Source organism: Myiozetetes cayanensis, unplaced genomic scaffold, assembly GCF_022539395.1.
Source record: "Myiozetetes cayanensis isolate MyiCay16 unplaced genomic scaffold, myiCay2020 scf14, whole genome shotgun sequence".
Lineage (NCBI taxonomy): Eukaryota > Metazoa > Chordata > Aves > Passeriformes > Tyrannidae > Myiozetetes > Myiozetetes cayanensis.
In genome coordinates, this window is record NW_026087048.1 from 4,682,736 (window position 1) to 4,701,244 (window position 18,509).

At 59.7% G+C, this 18,509-nt stretch overlaps 1 protein-coding gene across 7 annotated transcripts; it reads left to right on the plus strand.

Annotated features, from left to right (window-relative positions):
* The first annotated feature begins 920 nt into the window (after nucleotides 1–920).
* Nucleotides 921–18,509, plus strand: CELF6 (CUGBP Elav-like family member 6). Of its 7 annotated transcripts, none has more exons than XM_050309346.1 (13): nucleotides 921–1,167; nucleotides 4,848–4,930; nucleotides 11,234–11,282; nucleotides 12,746–12,874; nucleotides 12,959–13,038; nucleotides 13,489–13,632; nucleotides 13,974–14,118; nucleotides 14,188–14,337; nucleotides 14,666–14,728; nucleotides 15,513–15,593; nucleotides 15,700–15,843; nucleotides 16,934–17,074; nucleotides 17,294–18,509. In XM_050309346.1, exons 1-12 carry the CDS (start codon nucleotides 921–923, stop codon nucleotides 17,059–17,061), a joined length of 1,443 nt encoding a protein of 480 aa, XP_050165303.1. In that variant the 3' UTR covers nucleotides 17,062–17,074; nucleotides 17,294–18,509. The 7 variants fall into 7 exon arrangements, with proteins under 7 accessions (XP_050165303.1, XP_050165304.1, XP_050165306.1 ...); XM_050309347.1 differs by having other exon boundaries at nucleotides 962–1,167; nucleotides 15,516–15,593; XM_050309349.1 differs by having other exon boundaries at nucleotides 962–1,167; nucleotides 12,749–12,874.

The window sequence follows — 18,509 nt, forward strand, 5'->3', positions numbered from 1 at the left end:
AAAAACCCAACAAAGTGTCCAAATTGTCCCTTTCTGAGCTTTTTCCTGATCTAAGGTGGCCAACAGAGGGGTGTTAACTCTGGAACCTACTGAGCGGTGCAGGGGGGAAGGTGGGTGGCTGCTCAGCCCCTTGTCCACCTGGGACAGGGGTTGGGGGCTGATGGGGGGCAATGGGGAGGATGGGGGTGTTGAGGGTTACGGGGGGGATGTAGGTGATGAGGGGACCCGGGAAAGGGAGGGAGATGGGAGGTAATGAGGGTGATGGGGGGGAAGAGGTGAAAGGGGGTACACTGGGGGGCGATGAGGGGGATGGGGAGTTGCAGGGCAGGACAGGGGGTGATGGGAGAGACGGGGGTGCTGATGGGGGTGATGGAGGATAATGAGGGACATAGGGGGCAATGGACCGGGAGGGTAATGGGAGATAGTGGGGATTGATGGGGGACATTGTGGTGATGGGGAACACAGGGTGCGATGGACCAGGAGGGTGATGGGGATGATGGGTGGGGTGATGGGGGTGACAGAGGTTGGTTGGGGAGCGATGGGAATGATGGGGGACACAGGGGCGATGGACCGGGAGGGCGATGGGAATGGTGGGGGTGATGGGGGCTCTGGGCCAGCCCGGCAGGGGGCAGCAGTGGGCGGAGCCCACCGCCCCTCATCCCGCCCCCACCCTGATTGGCCGCCGCTCCCTCATTATGCTAATACGGCGCGGCTGGGAGGGGCCGGCTGTCTGACGTCACGGGCCCGCGGGCGGGCGCGGGCCGAGCCGAGCCGAGCGGGGCCGAGCGGGGCGGTGCCGAGCGGGGCCGAGCGGGGCCGGGCCGAGCCGAGCGGAGCCGAGCAGAGCCGAGCGGAGCCGAGCCGAGCCGAGCCGAGCCGAGCGGGGCGGTGCCGGGCGGGCGGGCGGTGCCGGGCGGGCCATGGCGGCGGCGGCGGCGGCGGGCGAGGCGGCGGGGGCGGCGTTCAGCACCGCGAACAGCGGCCGGGTGAACGGGCTGAGCCGCCCGCCCGGCGCCATCGCCATGAAGGACCACGACGCCATCAAGCTGTTCGTGGGGCAGATCCCGCGCAACCTGGAGGAGAGCGACCTCAAGCCGCTCTTCGAGGAGTTCGGCCGCATCTACGAGCTCACCGTGCTCAAGGATCGCTTCACTGGCATGCACAAAGGTGCGGGGGCGCCGGGTCGGGGACACCCCCCGGGTGGGACACCGTGAGGGGGGCACCCGGGGATGGGGCTGGCCTGAGGGGAGGTATCACTCAGGTGAGACATCCTTGGGGGGGGGAGGGGGGAACGACTCTCAGGTGAGGCACCGCTCAGGTGGGACACCCTGAGGGGGGGACACACCCTCAGGTGAGGTACTGCTCGGGTAGGACACCATGAGGTGCAGTGCCCTGAAATAGGGAGACCCCTCAGGTGGTAGACCCCTGAGATATGGCACCTGAGTAAGAGGCACCCCTAAGGTGGGACACCCCGAGGTGGGGGAGACCCCTCAGGTGAAGGGTCTTGTCCCTTAGGTGGGGTGCCCTGATGTGAAGACCCCCCTGAGGTGAGGTACCCCTGAGGTGGGACACCCTCAGATGGGGCACCCAGATGTGGGGCTCTCCTAATGTGAGGTACCTACCCCTCGCGTGGGATGCTTGAGGTAGAGTGCTCTGAGATAGGGGAACCCCTCAGGTGGGACACCCTAGGTGGGAAAACATGAGGTGGAGGACCCTGCTATAGGGGGACCCCTGAGGTGAAGGCACCCCTGAGGTGAATACTACTCAGGTGGGACAACCTGAGTTGTGGCACCTAACTGTGGGGCACCCCTGGGGTGGAACATCCTAAGGTGGAGTGCCCTGAGATAGGGGTGGGTACCTGTCAGGTGGGACATCCTGAGATGGAGCACCCCGAGACAGGGGAACCTCTGAGATGGGACATCCCTAACATGGGACAACCCTGAGATGAAGGCACGCCTGAGGTGAGGTACCTTGGAGGTGGGACACCCTTGAGGTGAAGACACCCAATTATGTGGCACCCCTGAGGTGAAGGCACCCCTTAGGTGGGATAACCTGAGGTGGAGCACCCTGAGGTACAGGTACCCCTCATGTGGGGCACTTTGCTATGTGGCACCCATGGTCTGCAAACACCTGAGGTGGGACACACTGGCATGGGGCACCTCTGAGATGGGGGTATCCCTGAAGTGGTGTACCCACCCCTGAAATTAAGGTACTCCTGTGGTGGGACACCCTGAGGTGGGGCACCCAAATGTGAGACACCCCTCAGTTAAGTTACACCTGAGGTGGAAGCACCCTTGGTCTGGAGGTACCCATTAAGTATGGGGTGCCCCAAGGAGGAGATACCCCTGAAGTGAAGGTACCCTGAGTTGGGGGCACCATTGAAATGGAGCTACACCTGACACGGGCCACACTGCTATGGGGTACCCCTGAGGTGGAGGCACATCTGAGGTAGGGACACCCCAGTATGGGGCACCCCTAAGGTGGAGCCACCCCTGAGGTGAAGGTGCTGAGGTGGGGGCACCCCAGTATGGGGCATCCAGGTGTGTGGGCCCCTTAAGATTGAGGTACCCCAGAGAAAGAACCCGCCATCAAAAGTGGAAGAACCTCTGGGATGGGGACAACTGGGGGGCACCCACGTGGGGGGCACCCTCCTGGGGTTAGGGTGCTGCCATGTGTCTTGGGGGCAGCCTGGGATTGGAGCACTGCAGGACTGTGAGCACCCCAATGGATTTTGGGGCACTGCCTAGGCTGGGGGCACCTGTCTGGCATTGGGGGACCCACATGAGTTTTGGGTACCCCTGGAGTTGGAGCACCCCTGGGATGCAGGCACTCACCTGGTATCCAGGCACCCAGCACGGATGGGGCGCCCCTGGCTGCACTGTGCCCCCGGTGCTGTGTGGCACCATGACATGGAGTGCAGAGCTCCAGCACCCCTAGCAGCGACACACCGAGGGGCTCACAAGGCACCTCCGGGGCCCCTCCAGAGACCCCCTCCCTCGAGCCGGGGTCTGCGACACCGGAGCAGTGTCAGGGCACCCTGAGTGTCACCCGCTGCCACCCAGGATCCACACGCTGCCACCCAGCCCCTGTGCCACAGGCAGCGCCTGTTTCACCACCACTTTTGGGAAGCTGAAACTCAGCACTTGCGGATGTGGCCCCATCAGTGCCCTTCGGCCATGAGGGAGCCGCCTGGACTCCACCGTTCTCAGCACCGTGGCCTCCGAAATGTCGCTAGGTGCCTCTGAAGCTGTTGGTGTGCCCGGAACAATGGGATTTGCACCTTTCCAGGCCCCCTCGGCACTCCTTCCATCACAGGCTTCAACGGCTGCGGCCCAGCCGCGTGATTTAATTGTGGATGCTCCTCCAATTTGAACGGCATCCTCCCTCCCGGCGAGCCTCTGGAGTGGAATTGCTCCCGCGCCTGCCCTCCGAACTTCTCTGGAACACCCAGGCTCTGTCCACATTGTCGCCTGCAGGGAAAAGGGGGAAAAAAAAAGGAGAAGAGTGGAGAGGAGGAAGCCAATGTGATTGCGGATGGTAAACACTGGAAATGGCACCGGGACTGAGGCGAGCTGCTGTGCTGATCTCCACTTCCCACCCTCAGTGATTGGATCTAGGGGGAATCTCTCCTTGCTCCCCACGAGGGCAGATGTCCCCAGCACCCCGAGGCGGGCGAGGGACCCCATCCCTCGGTGTCCCCCACTCTGCCGCTGCACTGCCTCTCCTCCCAGCACGCTGATTGTACTTATTAAGAGTTATTAATACTTAATCAGCTGGCGGATTTAATTGTGCCAATATTAAAAATGCATCAATGTCAATTTTATTCATTAAATATTTACTTTATTGAAGGGAAACTGTTTTGCTGCTGTTTTAATATCACTTTCAGATGCTTTTGGATGTGACCCCAGCAAACTGGGGGGGAGCCCTCGGGGAGGGAGCAGCACAGCAGCAGCACGAGGACCGGGAATGCTCTGGGAGAGACGGAGAGAAAGGGATCGGACCCTGTCCCCAGGGCTCGCGTGTCGCCGCCAGCTCTGTGTGAGCGAGCGGCTCGGCAGCGTGAGTCAGCGTGGGAAAACCTCACCCCAGGCGCATTCCCGATTCCCGAAGCACCGCGATGTCGGAGGAGCTGGAGCGCCTTCGCCACACAAGTCTCATTCCAAGGAGGATGCTCAGAGCTGGGAGAAGTGTGGTGGCAAGCCAGGATGTGTGGCCTTGACACCAAGAGAGCTTCTTCCTGGAGGACATGGGCTGTGGCTTTCCCCAAAGCCTGTGGCTGGAGCAGCACTGCCCGTGTGCTGCCTGCTCCTGCCTCGATCCTTCCTCTGTCCTGCTGCTCCATCTCCCACCCTGTTTTGGGGACGAGCTCTGGCTGCACTGATGCCCACCTGGGTGTCTGGGTGCCAGGGTACCAGGTTGCCACATGCCAGGGTGCTGGGTGCAAGGGTGAAGGGATGCAGGATTCCATGGTGCTGAGGTGCTGGATGCCACCATGCCAGGTTGCAGGGATGCTAGATGCCATTCTACCAGTGTGCTGGAATGCTGAATGCCATGGTGCCAAGGTGCCGGATTCCACAGTGCCAGGATGCTGAGGTGCTGAATGTCACCATGCCAGGTTGCAAGTGTGCTGGATGCTGGGTACCAGGGTGCCAGTTGCCATGGTGTTGAGTACCAGGGTACCGGGCTATCAGGGTGCTGGGTTGCTGGACACCATGGTGTTGGGGTGCTGGATGCCAGGGAGCTGAGACACCTCAGTGGCTTATTATCCATGCCACCAGTTCCCTATGTGCGGGGGGCTATGCAGTGGTGCCAGGCCAGACGCTGATCGCTTCTCCCCATCTCCGCAGGCTGTGCCTTCCTTACCTACTGCGCCCGCGACTCGGCACTGAAGGCTCAGAGCGCCCTGCATGAGCAGAAGACGCTGCCGGGGGTAAGTGACACCGGGGGGTCGGGGTGAGCCGGGGTGGGGGCTGGTGACACCCCCCTGGGGCGCGGGAGCCACTTCCAGCGGCCGCAAACCGAGGCATCGATTTTCCTGCCACCCGCGTGCTGTTGCGCTTTCTGTGGGCTCCGACCTCCCGAGCTTAACAAAGTGAAAATAAATATTTAATTATTCGCCTAAATAAAAATCAATAGGCCCGCGGGTTGGCTGGGGAACGCACCGGGGCCCGTGAATATCAATCCCTGCCACGGGTGCGTGGGGCTGGCAGAGGGGGACGAGGGTCGAGGGGATGTGGCTTCCTGAGATGCGCTGTCACTGGGCAGGCTGGGCGCTGGCAGGTTTAAGAGTTAATAGCCCATTTCGGCAGCCTAAAGGAGGCGGGGTCAGGCCCTTCGTGGGGGCGTCTCATCAGGCACAAAGATGACATGTATGGCTGCCGTGGCTGCTGGGCCCTTGCCACAGGGTGAGCACAGGGAGGTGTGTGAGCATGTGGGTGTGTGGGCACAAGCCCTGCCTGGGCACATGTTGGCGCACATCCCTCTGTGCCTGTGTGTTCGTGGTGGGCATGGGGGGCATCAGGACAGGTGTGGCCGTGTGCTCAAACCCCTGTGCTGGTGCTCCCACCTGCGTGTGCTTCCCTATCTGTGCCTGTGCCCACCTCGCTGTGTTTGTGAACACTCTTCTGTGCCCACCTCTGTGCTTGTGCACACCCCACAGGTGCTTGTGCACACCTGTGCGTGCCTGTGAAAACATCTCTGTATCTGTGAACACACCTCTGTGCTTGTGCACACCTATGTGTGCCTGTGAACCCCTCTACATGTGCACACCCCTCTGTGCTTGTGCACCCCTCCTGTACCTGTGCACACCCGTGTGTGCTTGTACAGTCCCCCTGTACCTGTGCTCACAGCTCTATACCTGTGCTCACCCCTGTACCTGTACTCACACACCCTGTACCTGCTCACACCTCTGTACCTGTGCTCACACACCTGTACCTGCTCACCTCTATACCTGTGCACACACCTGTACTTGTACTCACACACCTGTACCTGTGCTCACACACCATGTACCTGCTCACACCTGTACCTGCTCACACCTGTACTGTGCTCACCCCTCCACCTGAGCACCCCCCTCCCCTCTTCCCCCCTCCCCTCTTCCCCCTTCAGGTCACGCCCCCGCGCAGCGCGGGGCGTGTCCTGACTGGGGGCGTCCAGGCTCGGGGAGTGTCCCCTCGGCCCCGCCCTCGGCCCGGCCCGGCCCGGCCCGGCTCGGCTCGGCGGGGCTGCGGCCGCCCCGCCCTGCCCCGCCCCCCGCGCAGCTGCGCGAGCCCAGCCGAGCCCATCCGAACCGAGCCGAGCTCAGCCGAGCCCAGCCGAGCCGAGCCGAGCTCAGCCGAGCCCCCTCGGGTGGAGCCGCCGTGCCGGTCCGGCCGGTCCGGCCATGCAGCTGCCTCAGGTGCCGGCGCCCGGGCCGCGGCCGCCCGTGCTGTGGGTGCCCGCCGGGTCCAAGATCCTCTGCATCGAGGTAGGGCCCCGCCTTTGTCTGCCGCCGCCTCCGCTCCGCCCGGCCCGGCACGGCCCGGCACCGCCCGGCAGCCTCTGCCCGCGCCGGCGTGGGGGGGGCTGAGCCCGGGGAGGTTGTAGGAGGGATGTGGGTGATGGTGAGGGGCTGTATCTGCTCCCGGGGATGCTGTGTGGGAGTGGGGGTGATAGCAAGGGGTGTATCTGCTGCCGGGGATGGGCACGGAGGGATGGTGGCAGGGGTGATGGTGAAGGGATGTATGTGAACACAGGGATGGGGATGGAAACGAGGATGGAGGGGTGTTGGTGAGGGGGTGTATCTGGTCCTACGGATGGGCTTGGGGTGGGGATGGAGCAGTGTTGGTGATCAGGATGTGTTTGCACACAGGGCTAGGGATGAAGATGGAGGGGTGGTAGTGATCAGAATGTATTTGCACACAGGGATGAGGATGGAGGGGTGTTGATGAGCAGAGTGCATCAGCACGCAGGATTGGGGTGTGAGTGTTGGTGTGCAGGGTGTATCTGCACCCGTGGATGGGGGGTGTGGATGTTGCAGGGTGTATCTGCACCCAGGGATGAGGATGGAGGGGTGTTGGGGAGTGGGTGTATCTGCTTCCAGGGATGGTGATGGAGGGGTGTTGCTGAGCAGGGTGTATCTGCAACCATGGAAGCGGTGTGTGAGTGGGGGTGTTGCCGAGCAGAATGTATCCGCTCCCAGGGATGGGGATGGAAGGATGTTGGTGAGGGGGTGTATCTGCATCCACGGATGGGGTGTGGGGGTGTTGTTGAGCGGGGTGTATCTGCACCCAGAGATGGGTGCATGTGTTGGCAGGGCAGTTGTTGATGCTGAGGATGTGTTTGCACTCAGGGATAGAGCTTGTGACTGTTTATGTGTGTGTGTGTGTGGCTGAGAGGCTGTATCTGCATTCAAAGATGGGGAGGGTGTCGGCAGGGAGGTGTTGGTGAAGAGGTGTATCTGCATCCAGGAATGGGCAGGGTGTTGGTGGGGGGTGTTGGTGAAAAGGTGTTTCTGCAGGGAGGCTGTGTGTGAGTGTGGGTATCGGTGAGAAGGGTGTACCTGCCGCCAGTGATGGGGTGTGTTGGTGAGCAGGGTGTATTTGCAGGCAAGGATGGAGAATGTGCACGCCTGTGTTGGTGAGGGTGTGTATCAACCCCCAGGGATGGGTTTAGTGTCAGGGTGTTGGATGGAGGGTGTATTTTCCCACCCTGGTTTATGTGTGTGTGTGGTTGCAGGTGTGCAGGGGGCAGTGCTCGGGGGGTGCTGCACCCACGGGCGGTGCAGGGGGGTGGGTGTGCATTGGCAGAGGTACAGCTTTCCCCCCCCCAGGTGTGCACAGGTGGGTGTTGGTGTCTGTGTGTGTGTAAAGAGGTGCTGGGGATGTCTGTGCCCCCAGAGAGAGTGGCAGGCTGTGGGTGTGGGTGCACGTGGGCCGGGAGGGTGGCAGTGGTGGGGCTGTGAGGGGGTGATGTGGTGAGCAGAGTGCAGGTGTGCACACGGGTGTCGCACAGGCCCCACACTGGGGGCGTGCTGGGAGCTGCTCAGGTGAGCTCAGGTGTGCTCAGGTGTGTGCCACGGGATGGGGTGGGGTGGGTACTGGGGAGTACCGTGGCCATCCAGGGAGGTGTCCTGGAGTGTTCCTGTGTCCGGAAAGGGCTCCTGGGGGTCCTGCTGTGGGTTCTGCAGTTGCGGCGGGGAAACTGAAGTGAGGGCCGTTGTGTCCCAGTGCTGGCTGTGCCCCCCGGGGTGTGTGCCCACGGCCTGTGGGATCCACAGCCACGGGGAGGGCGCCGTGGGTACTGTGTGGGTGCACGCGGGTTTGTGAGGGCTCAGGGAGTGCGGGTGCACACGGGGCTGGGTGCAGTGGGTGCGTGGCCACACGTGGGTGCACAGCAGTGCTGGCTGTGCAGCGCTGCGTGGGCATGAGCGCGTGGCTGTGCCAGGGGTGTGTGGGTGTGGGTGTGCGTGGAGGGTGCTGGGGGGTCCGTGGCTGTAGGGGGGTGTGGCTGTGCAGGGGGTGTGCCGGGGTGGCCGTGCACGTGCAGGGCTGTGTGGTGGTGTGGCTGTTCCCAGACCCAGCTGTGTCCCTCACTGTGGATCACCCCCAGGGCTCTGGCAGGGTGTTCCTGTGATGGGTGACTGCCTGTACCCCAGTTTCTGTCTCCCTGCACTGGGTGTTGGCTGCCTGGGGGCCCCAGTGTGACGTGGACACCAGGCTCCCACGGGTGCCTGCTGCTCTAGCATCACCTGCCACCTCCGTCTCAGCTCATTTGGATGCGTGGTGGCCTGCTGGATCCTCCAGCTGTTGGCTGTGAGAAGGAGGAGGAGAAGAAGGAGGAGGAGGAGGGTGATGCTGAGGAAGGAACAAAGGCCAGAAGTGACCCTGTTCCCCCTGCCAGTTATTCACTGTGGACTGGCTCTCCCCAGTGCCCAGGCAGTTGGAGGGGTCCAGATTTGGGTGGCGGACAGTGGCCAAGCAGTCAGGAGGGGATTTAGCAACCCATGATGATCCCTGGGCTGTGGGGCAGGGGTTGTTTGACCATAGGGTGCTGTAGCTGGGGCTCTGTGGGGTGACAGCGATGGTGGGTGCTGGGACACTCCAGGCAGAGTCTCCTATGACCATATCCTTGGGGTGGGGGAGATGGGTGGGAGTTGGGGGGTGAATGTGTGGGTGCTGTGGGGGTGGAAAGGTGGGTGGTGGGGAGATGAGGGATGGTGGGCAGGTGTAAGAGTGTCAGGGGGATGGATGGGTATTAGGGCTGTGGAGGGTGCTATGGGGATGGATGGGTGTTGGGGGATGGATGGATATGTGTGTGTGTGTGTGTGTGTTGGGGATATGGATGGGTACTATGGGGATGGATGGATGCTGTGGGACTGAGTGTTGGAGAATGGATGGATGGATGGTGATATGGATGGGTGATATGGGAATGGATGAGTGTTATGAGGATGGGTGCTGAGGACATGGATGGATGCTAAGGGGATGGATGGGTGTTGGAGAATGGATGGATGGGTGTTGGGGTATGGATGAGTGCTGTGGGAATGAGTGTTGGGGGAGGGATGGGTGAATCCTGGGGGGAGATGTGTGTGTGGGTGATTGTGTGGGTGTCTGGGATGGGTGAATGGAAGGATGGATCTTGGGGAGTGGGCGGAATGGATGAAGGGTTGTTGGGCAGCGGTGGGTGACAGTGTGGACACAGTGCGGTGGTGCTGTGGGGACAGCTGGGTGCAGGCGGAGGTCTGGGTGTCACAGGAGCTGGTACAGGGGGTCACCAAGCACCTCATAATGGGCATGTGGCAATGCCAAGGATGGCAAAACCCCCTTTTGGGGGTGTCCAGAGGGCAGGGCGTTTCTCCCTGGCGTGGTGCGGCAGCCCTGGGGTAGGTTAAGCCAGTCCCCGAGGCCTGACATTTATAAACATCAGCTGCTCCCGGGGAATCAATACAGTTTAATAACCGGCGAGCGGAGACGGGAGACACATCAAAATGACACTCTGCGGCTCCGTAAATGTTATTCTAAATCATCCTCGCTGGGTTTATTACATTAAGCACACAGCAGTGGGCATGGGAAATTTATTCCAGCAAAGGCCATCACGCTGGGAAATGGGGCTGGCGGATCAGTACAGGGGGACCAACCCCCCCCAAAGTGGGGTTCCCTCCTCCCTGCTACAGCAGGGATATGGGGGACAGGGGGTGCTGCTTTCAGGGTCTCATTGCTGTCACAGCCTCCTGGGTTTGGGATGAGCTGAATCCTGCCCCGCACAGGGTAGATGTTTGGGGGTCTGGTGACATGGATGGATGAGGTGTCCCTTGGTGCCACCCTGTGCCACCCAGTGGCTTCTGAGGACTCAAACCCTTCCCTGGACCATCCCCAGCTCTGCGCTGACATTTCTCTCCACGTTTCCCTGGAGACGAGGCGGTTGCTGTGGAAACCTCCCTCCTCTTCTCTCTTCCCCATCCTCTTCCTTGCCCTGATAAGAGGGGGACAGGCTCTGCCCCCCACGCAGCCCCAAAATTTGGGGACCCTCTCCAGGGGTGTAGTGGGAGCACCCTGGGATGGGGGTGCACATGCACGTGGGGGCGACTGTCCCGTGTGTGCTCGAGGCGTGTCCGTGTGCGCACCCCCGCGCCGCCATGCGTGACATCTCGCCGTTGCCGTGACGACCCCATCGAGCACATGGCTTGGGCTCCGCAGCATCGCGGGGGAAGCATGCTTGTTGCCATGGAAACGGCCATAATTGTAGCATTTTTCGGCTAAAAGAGGGGAAAAAGGAGGGGGAGAGAGGAGGAGAAATGGCTCTGCAGGGCAGCGGGCCAGGGCTGTGTGTGCCCACCCTGTGTGTCCCACTGCACACGCGTGTCACACTTGTGGGTACACACGGCGGGGACAAGGAGAGGCCAAATTTGGGTGAGGTTTGGGGAAAGGAGGGCGGTGGTGCCTGAGGGGCTGGGGCTGGCGGGGTGCTGCTGCTGCCTCTGCAGTCCTTTGCAGTCGAGGAAAGCGGGCAGGCGGCCAAGCCTGGCACCGGCAGCCCGGCGGGCGCCTGCAGCACCAGGTGCCCATCCCTGGGGCCGGAGCATCGCCCTCCACATGTGGCATCCCCGGTCGGCATGGCCACGAGCCCTGGATCTGTTCTTGCATGGCCTTCCCCTTGTTCCGGGCTCCCTGTGCCAGTCTGGGGCCAAATCCTGCTGTTCCCCATGAGGAGGGTTCAGTGGGCACCGCACTGACCACCCGCTCCTGCTTGTGTGTTGCAGATGAACCGCCCCATCCAGGTGAAGCCGGCCGACAGCGAGGGCCGAGGAGGTAGGTCCCTGCCCAGGTTCCCTGGCTGCGTGGCACGGACAGGGGTGCACAGGGTCACTTGGGGGAAATAGGGCACACGATGGCATTGTGGGGGCCACCGTAGGGAGTTTGGTTTGCAGAGAAGCCATGAGAAGAACTGCCTTTGCTGGTGGCATCCAAACCTGACTGCAGAGCAAATGCCATCTTGTCTCCCCCTGCCCTGCCAGCTGGGATGTCATCCTGGGAATGTCCTGACATCATCCTGATGTCAAACCATGAGCATCCTGACATCCTGAGGGGCAGAGGCCAAGCCAGCTGCTCTCCTACGCTGCCTTTATCTACCAAACAAACTAATTCCCTGCCCAGAGTTGCCTGCAGGAAGGGCCCCCAGCAGAGCTGGGGTGTAGGAGTTGGCTGCACATGGCCTGAGCCCCTCTCACACAGAAACTGCCATCCCTCCACCCTGAAATTCTCCGTGGGCATTCACAGCTCATGGGGCTGCAGCATTTCCAGGCTGAGGTGATAATGTGGGCAAAATTGCAGGATCAAAATCCCACATTTGCTGTGTCACTGGGCACATGGGATGATCCCGTGGGGCCCCTGCCCTCGGCAGGACAGCCGAGGTAGATACCCCCCTATTCAAACCCCATTATTAAACATGCCAGGAGTTGGTCCCAGCACATCGCAGAGGGACCAGGCAAATAAATTACCCACTTACCGAGCGTAATCGGTGAAGCATTAAAAATCAATGGGCGAGCTGGGGCTCCTGGCTGCGGCCCCTCACCTGGGAGGCGACACTGGGCCGCCTAACCCACTCCCCCCAGCCACCCCCGCCAGGAGATGGTTTATGTTTAACTAGACAACACACGAACCCTATTCCCTTAACTAATTTTCCTGGTACCTTAACGGACAGAGCATTCATCGTCTCCTGCCATTATTTATTTATTTCCCCGGCAACGCTCTTGACAGGGCACCTTATTTTCTTTGTCAAATGCCATTAGCGTGCGGCGGGAGCGTGCGGCCGCACAAGACAGATGCTGGTAATAATCATGAAACTCTCATTATTTACTCTCCCTTCTCTTGTGTTTGGGTTATTGATGTCCCCCGGGCACGGCCGGAGGCTGCGGTTTGTGCTGTGAGTCGATCATGTGAAGGCGATCGTGGCTGGTTTGTGGGTTCTCTTTGTTCCCTGCCACATCCTGCCTCAGCGCCGGGGAGTTGTCCCCTCCATCCCTGGGAAAAGCCCTAGCTCCACTCCCTAAAGTGACAGCTCTTCCCAGCTTCGCCCCTCAGCAATTTCCTCACAGAAGAGCTTTTTCCCATGCTGGGTGTTCTGTAGGATGGAGGTAGTAAACCCAGGATTGTCGTCACTCCCTCCTCGTGCTCCAGTGTCACCCGGCTCTTCCCCTCCACACGCCATTTGTGATGAGGGAATGGGATGGGAGTGACATCCTGCTCTGCAATGGCCTTGGTTTTGTTTTTAGAAGACAGGAAGCTCTTTGTGGGCATGCTGGGGAAGCAACAGAGTGAGGATGACGTCCGCCGCCTCTTCGAGCCCTTTGGCCAGATCGAGGAGTGCACCATCCTGCGAGGGCCCGATGGAGCCAGCAAAGGTTGGCTGTGGGGTGCTGGGTGGACACCTTGTGGACCCACAGTGGCCAAATCCAACCTGTGCTGTGTCCCTTCTGTGTCCTTAGGTTGTGCCTTTGTGAAATATGGGAGCCACGCCGAGGCACAGGCTGCCATCAACAGCCTGCATGGCAGCCAAACCATGCCGGTAAGTACCAGGCTCGCACCCTGCCCCATCCAGCCCTGCGCTGCTTGCCTAATCCCATCACCAGCTAATTTGATCGTCTCTCTAATTGGATCAAAATCCTACAGACCAGCAATTTGTTGGCCACATCACCCCAAGGTTACTCCTTGCCAGGGTGCTGAGCCCCAGAGGTGGGAGCACGGGACTAATTCCCTCCGTGTTGGAGAAAGGGGCTGTTTAATTAACACCAAAGGTCAGAACTGTGAACGAGGAGGGGGAAAAAAGAAGCAGAGGTCAGGGAGCTGCCACCAGGGAGAAAAACTGGCTATAATTAAACCTCACATTGATCGCTGGCTGCTGCCAAGCTGGGCAGCGTCCTCAGAGCTGAGGATGCTGCCAACACCCACCGCGGGGACACATTCTGGGGGCATTGCCGGTGTCCTGCCGTCAGCCTCATCTTCCCTCCCACTTCAGGGCGCCTCATCCAGCCTGGTGGTGAAGTTTGCGGACACGGATAAGGAGAGGACCCTGCGGCGGATGCATCAGATGGCGGGGCAACTGGGCATCTTCAACCCCATGACCATCCAGTTTGGTGCCTACGGGGCCTACACACAAGCGGTAGGAGCTGCTGCACACCTGGGGGTTTTTGGGAGGCCCCGTAGCTGGCCCATGAAAGTACCAGTGCCAGTGATGCGGATGCCTGTCAGGGCTGGTGCATCCCCGTTTAGGGGTACGCAGAGGATTTTACCCTCTGGGTGAGGGTGGCTGTAGAGCACAGTAGTCCCATATCTGGCATCACCTGGACCACCTCCTGTCCCCAGGTCTGGCAGTAGGTGGGATTTATTCCTCTGAGCCCCTGTGTGCAGGTGCAAGGCGGGAATGCTAATTTACCCTGTCTTCTCTCTCCTTCTCTCTACCTCTCTCTCTCTTTCCCCTTTTCCCCCCTTTCTTTCCCTAAGATCATGCAGCAGCAGGCAGCCCTGATGGCAGCTGCCCAGGGCACCTGCCTCAACCCCATGGCCGCCATCGCCGCTGCCCAGATGCAACAAATGGCCGCCTTCAACGTCAGCGGGCTGGTGGCCGCCCCCCTCACCCCCTCTTCAGGTACGGCCCCCCTCCATGTGCTGCTCAGCACCCTCGTGGGGGCTGCCAGCACTGACCCCCCTCCCGCAGGTACGAGCACCCCCCCGGGGATCAGCACGGCGCCGGTGCCCAGCATCGCCGCGCCCATCGGCGTCAACGGCTTCAGCCCCCTGCCACCCCAGACCAACGGGCAGCCTGCCTCCGACACCATCTACACCAACGGCATCCACCCCTACCCAGGTACCCTGCTCCGCTGCCCGGGGCTCTGCCGCGGCTCCCAGGGCTGGGGACATCTCCTGGGGCTGGGGACAATGCTTGGCTCACGCTGGATGCTCCAGGGGTGCTCCCTGCCCTGGGAACATGCTGGATAGACCAGTTGCACGCCAATCCCTACCAAACTCCCTCCTCCCGTGGTGGTGTGTGCAGTACAGGGAAGAGGGAATTTGGGCAGGGAGCAGCTCTGCCCCTCCGTGGCGGCGCTTGGCCCAGCCCTTTCCCTTGGGAGCTGCGCATCCCTGGCTTTCTCTGGCTTATTCTCTCTTCGTTTTTCTTTCTTTTTTCTTCCCAGCTCAAAGTCCCACGGTGGCAGACCCCCTCCAGCAGGCCTATGCCGGCATGCAGCACTATGCAGGTCTCAAACTTGGCTTCCCTCTCCTTTCCTCTTTCCCCTCTTTGCTCCTCACCCTTATTTTTGGGAGGTGAATGTCCCCGTGGGGTTGAACATTGAACTGGGATGGTGTGCGTGGGCACGGATTGACGAGGGGAGCACCAGGTGCTGTGCCCTGGCAGGAGCTCCAGGGCAGCAATGGGGGTGATGCCAATGAAAGCACCATCCCCTCGTCCCACCAACATGGATGTGCTCCTGGCCTAGCTCTCCATGCAAATTTTGGATGGAGGAAAGAGAGTTTTAATGCCCGTGGAACTGAGAGAACTCTGTGGGGAGACCCAGCAGTGGTAACTAGGAGAGGGAGTAAGGTCTGGGAGGTGATGGAGACCTGGCTCCACACCAAGACACCAGAAGTCCTTGGATGTTCATCACGTGGCCAAATCTGATGGCCAAGGAGATGGGCTGTGGGGAGAAGAGAGTCAAAACTCTCATGGAAGTGTGTTGAGCCCAGCAGCCATTAGGAGCACTGACAGCAACGTCCAAATTTTCAAGAGAAAATCCAGTTTTGGGCCCCAAATGTTTAGGGTTTTTCCATCAAAAGTGCCATCTTTCTGCATCCTTGAGGCTGTATTGCTTCTGTCACGAACATCCCTCCTGGGGGAACTGTTCCCGCATCCCTGGTGTGCCGGGAAGGGTGGGAAAGGCAGAGCCAGCAGCCCTGGGGCAGGAGAGGCACCTCCATTGCAGGTGACAGTGGGGCACATCCCCATGTGTGCTGTGGCCTCAGCTCTGTGTTTCTGTCTTCCAGCAGCATATCCCACTGCCTATGCTCCCATCAGCCAAGCCTTTCCCCAGCAGGCACCGCTCATCCCACAGCAGCAGCGAGAAGGTGAGGGGTGGGGGTCACCCCTCCGCGGGGCCAGGGGCTCCTCGGTGTCCCCCCAGGGTGACCCCACCTTGTGGCTCACGTGTGCTGTCCTTTGTGTGTCACCCAGGTCCCGAGGGCTGTAACCTGTTTATTTATCACCTGCCCCAGGAGTTCGGGGACGCGGAGCTCACGCAGATGTTCTTGCCTTTCGGCAACGTCATCTCTGCCAAAGTCTTTGTGGACCGTGCCACCAACCAGAGTAAATGCTTTGGTAAGTCCCGGGGAGTGGCTCTCCCTGGTGTCCCAGTTCGGGGCTCCAGCTGTCCTCAGCATCCCAGCTCAGTGGTCCAACTCTTCTCAGCATCCCAGCCTAGAGCTCTGGCTCTTCCTCAACATCCCAACTCAAGGGTCCAGCTCTCCTCAGCATCCCAGCCCAGGGGTTCAGGTTTCCTCAGCTTCCCAGCTTAGAGATCCAGCTCTTCTCAACATCCCAGTTCTCTCCAGTCTCCAGCTTGGGGGTCCCATTCTCCCTCCTTGACTCTTCCCAGTGTTCCCAGCTCAGGGGTCTGGCTCCACCCAGTATCCCCATCTTGAGGGTCTGGCTCTTTCCAGTGTCCCCAACTCAGGGGTCTGAGCATCTCCATCGTGGGGCCCATCTCTCCATGATGTCTCTCCTTGGGAGTCCATGTCTCTCCAGCATCTCATTTTGTCTCTCCCTGGTCTCCAGCTGAGATGTCCATGTCTCCCTGATATCCCCAGCTCAGGGATTCATCTCTCTCTCACAGACCTTGGTGTCCCCACAGACCCTGTCACCTTGGTGTCCCCATAGACTCTGTCACCTCGGTGGTGTCTTTGGAGGCCCCATCAGTGTCCCCACAGACCCCGTCACTCTGGTGTCCCCACAGACCTGCAGTCCTTGGTTTCGCCATGGATCCTGCAGCCCCCCAGTGTCCCTGCAGCCCCCATCACCTCGGTGTTCCCACAGACCGTCAGACCTTGGTGTCCCCACAGATCCTGTCACCTCAGTGTCCTCACAATTCCCATCAATTTGACAGACCCTGTCATCCCAGTGACCCAACAAATCCAACCCCTGCAGACTGCTCCAGTGTCCCTGTGGACTCTCTTATGCTGGTGTCCCCACAGACCCTGTCACCTCAATGTCCCTGCAGACCTTGGTGTTCCTGAACATGCCATCAGCCTGTCACCCAATCCCCTGCAATCCGGGGCTGTGCTGTCACCCCACAACTCCCTCTCCCAGCACCCCTAACACAGGAGCATCCTGTGGGATTTCAGGGCCTGTGCTGAGGTGAAGCAGCTGCCAGTGATGTCTGTGGTGACAAACCCCACTGTCCCCTCCCCAGGTTTCGTCAGTTTTGACAATCCAACGAGCGCCCAGGCGGCCATTCAGGCCATGAATGGCTTCCAGATCGGCATGAAGAGGCTAAAAGTCCAGCTAAAGCGGCCGAAAGATGCCAACAGACCCTACTGACCCCAGCAGAGAGGTGAGGGGGGGCCTGGCCCGCGGTGCCCAGGGGGGCCGTGGCAGTTGGGGTGGGCCCCCCCAAGGCATCGCCGTGTTATGTCCCTGAGCATGTGCAGGGATCTCTGTGCCAGCCTGGAGATCTGTGCGTGTGTTCCCAATGGACCTGCATCCTTCCTTGCCTCCTTCCCTCCCTCCATCCCCCAGGAACCAGGCTAACAGCCCCTTCCCTCTCTTTCAGGTCGGGCGTCCCGCGGTGTCTGACGACTTTCCCTTTCCCCAAGTGCAGTATCCAAACCTGTAACTCTCTTTCTTTGCTACACATCCCGGAGGAGGAAGAGGAGGAGGAGGAGGAGGAGGAGGAGGAGAAAATGGTGAAGAAGAGAGTGTTTTGGTCGTAGCTTTTCCTTTTTGAATTTTTTCCCAAACTGGTCTTGTTTGTTATTTGATGGGAACGAGAGGAAGACAAGGAAGGAGGGGAGCGATGCGACGCCGGGGCTGCGATTCGCCGCCGGCCGCTCGCCGGGACTCACCAATCCCTCACCGGGAAAGGGCCGGCGGCCCCGGGGCAGCGGGGCCACGATCTACCTTTGGTTTTGGGGTTGTTTTTTTTTAAAGCACTCATTTGCTGCTACCGATTTCCCAGGAGAAACGAGGAAAAGAGGCTCCAAATGGATTCTTAAACCAAAGTCGGTGGGACGGGACCAGCCTCGGGCGCTTCACCTGGAGGATGCTTGTTTGGAAAAATAAAGAAACGGCAAGATTTTCCTTTTCCCCTGCGATGGGGAAAAAAAAAGAAGGATCAAAGTATGTTGGACTTATAGAAGATATATATAAATAAGTATATATATATATATATCCCATGGAGCAGGGCGGCGGGACACGCGCTTCCCCTGCTTGTCACTGGCACAGGGACATAGGATTACTTGTTTCAGAGTCATATCATTCCTTAGAGTTTAGGGACCAAAGGACTATTGCTTTTTTTAAATATATCTATAAATAAATTAATTTAAAAAAAAAAACCAACAAAACACACAAAAAAACGTTGGGAAAGGAGAAAATTCAAGAAAAATTAAGAAGGTTGAGTAAAAACCCTCAGGCGTTCAGAGCCGTGAGCGTTTCCTACAGGGCTCGGATTTGTGGGGCTCAAGGGCTCGGTTTTGGGGGCCAGTTCATGGCTGGGGATGGGGGGATGCAAAGGGGATTTTTGGGGGGGCTGCGGTGGCTCCCCCAGCCCTGTGGCCCAGGGGGAGTCGGAGCCCCTCGGTCGCCTCTGGGCGAGGGTGGAGTGATGCCGGTCTTTGCATTTCGGGTTGGTTTGGGGGGTTTTTTGGGTTGGGGATTTTTTTTTTTCAGCCAAAAAAAAAAATTAAAAAAAAAAAGAAAAAAAAAAGAAAAAATGTGAGGTTTCGGCAGAAACAAAGCGAAGCGAAATAAACTTATTTTGTCAAACTCGT

Coding starts and splice junctions, on each gene's coding strand:
- CELF6 (XM_050309346.1), top strand. CDS start 921: ATGGCGGCGGCGGCGGCGGCGGGCGAGGCGGCGGGGGCGGCGTTCAGC. Junction 14,119..14,187: donor CCCCCTCACCCCCTCTTCAG/GTACGGCCCCCC, acceptor CCCCTCCCGCAG/GTACGAGCACCCCCCCGGGG. Junction 14,729..15,512: donor CGGCATGCAGCACTATGCAG/GTCTCAAACTTG, acceptor TCTGTCTTCCAG/CAGCATATCCCACTGCCTAT.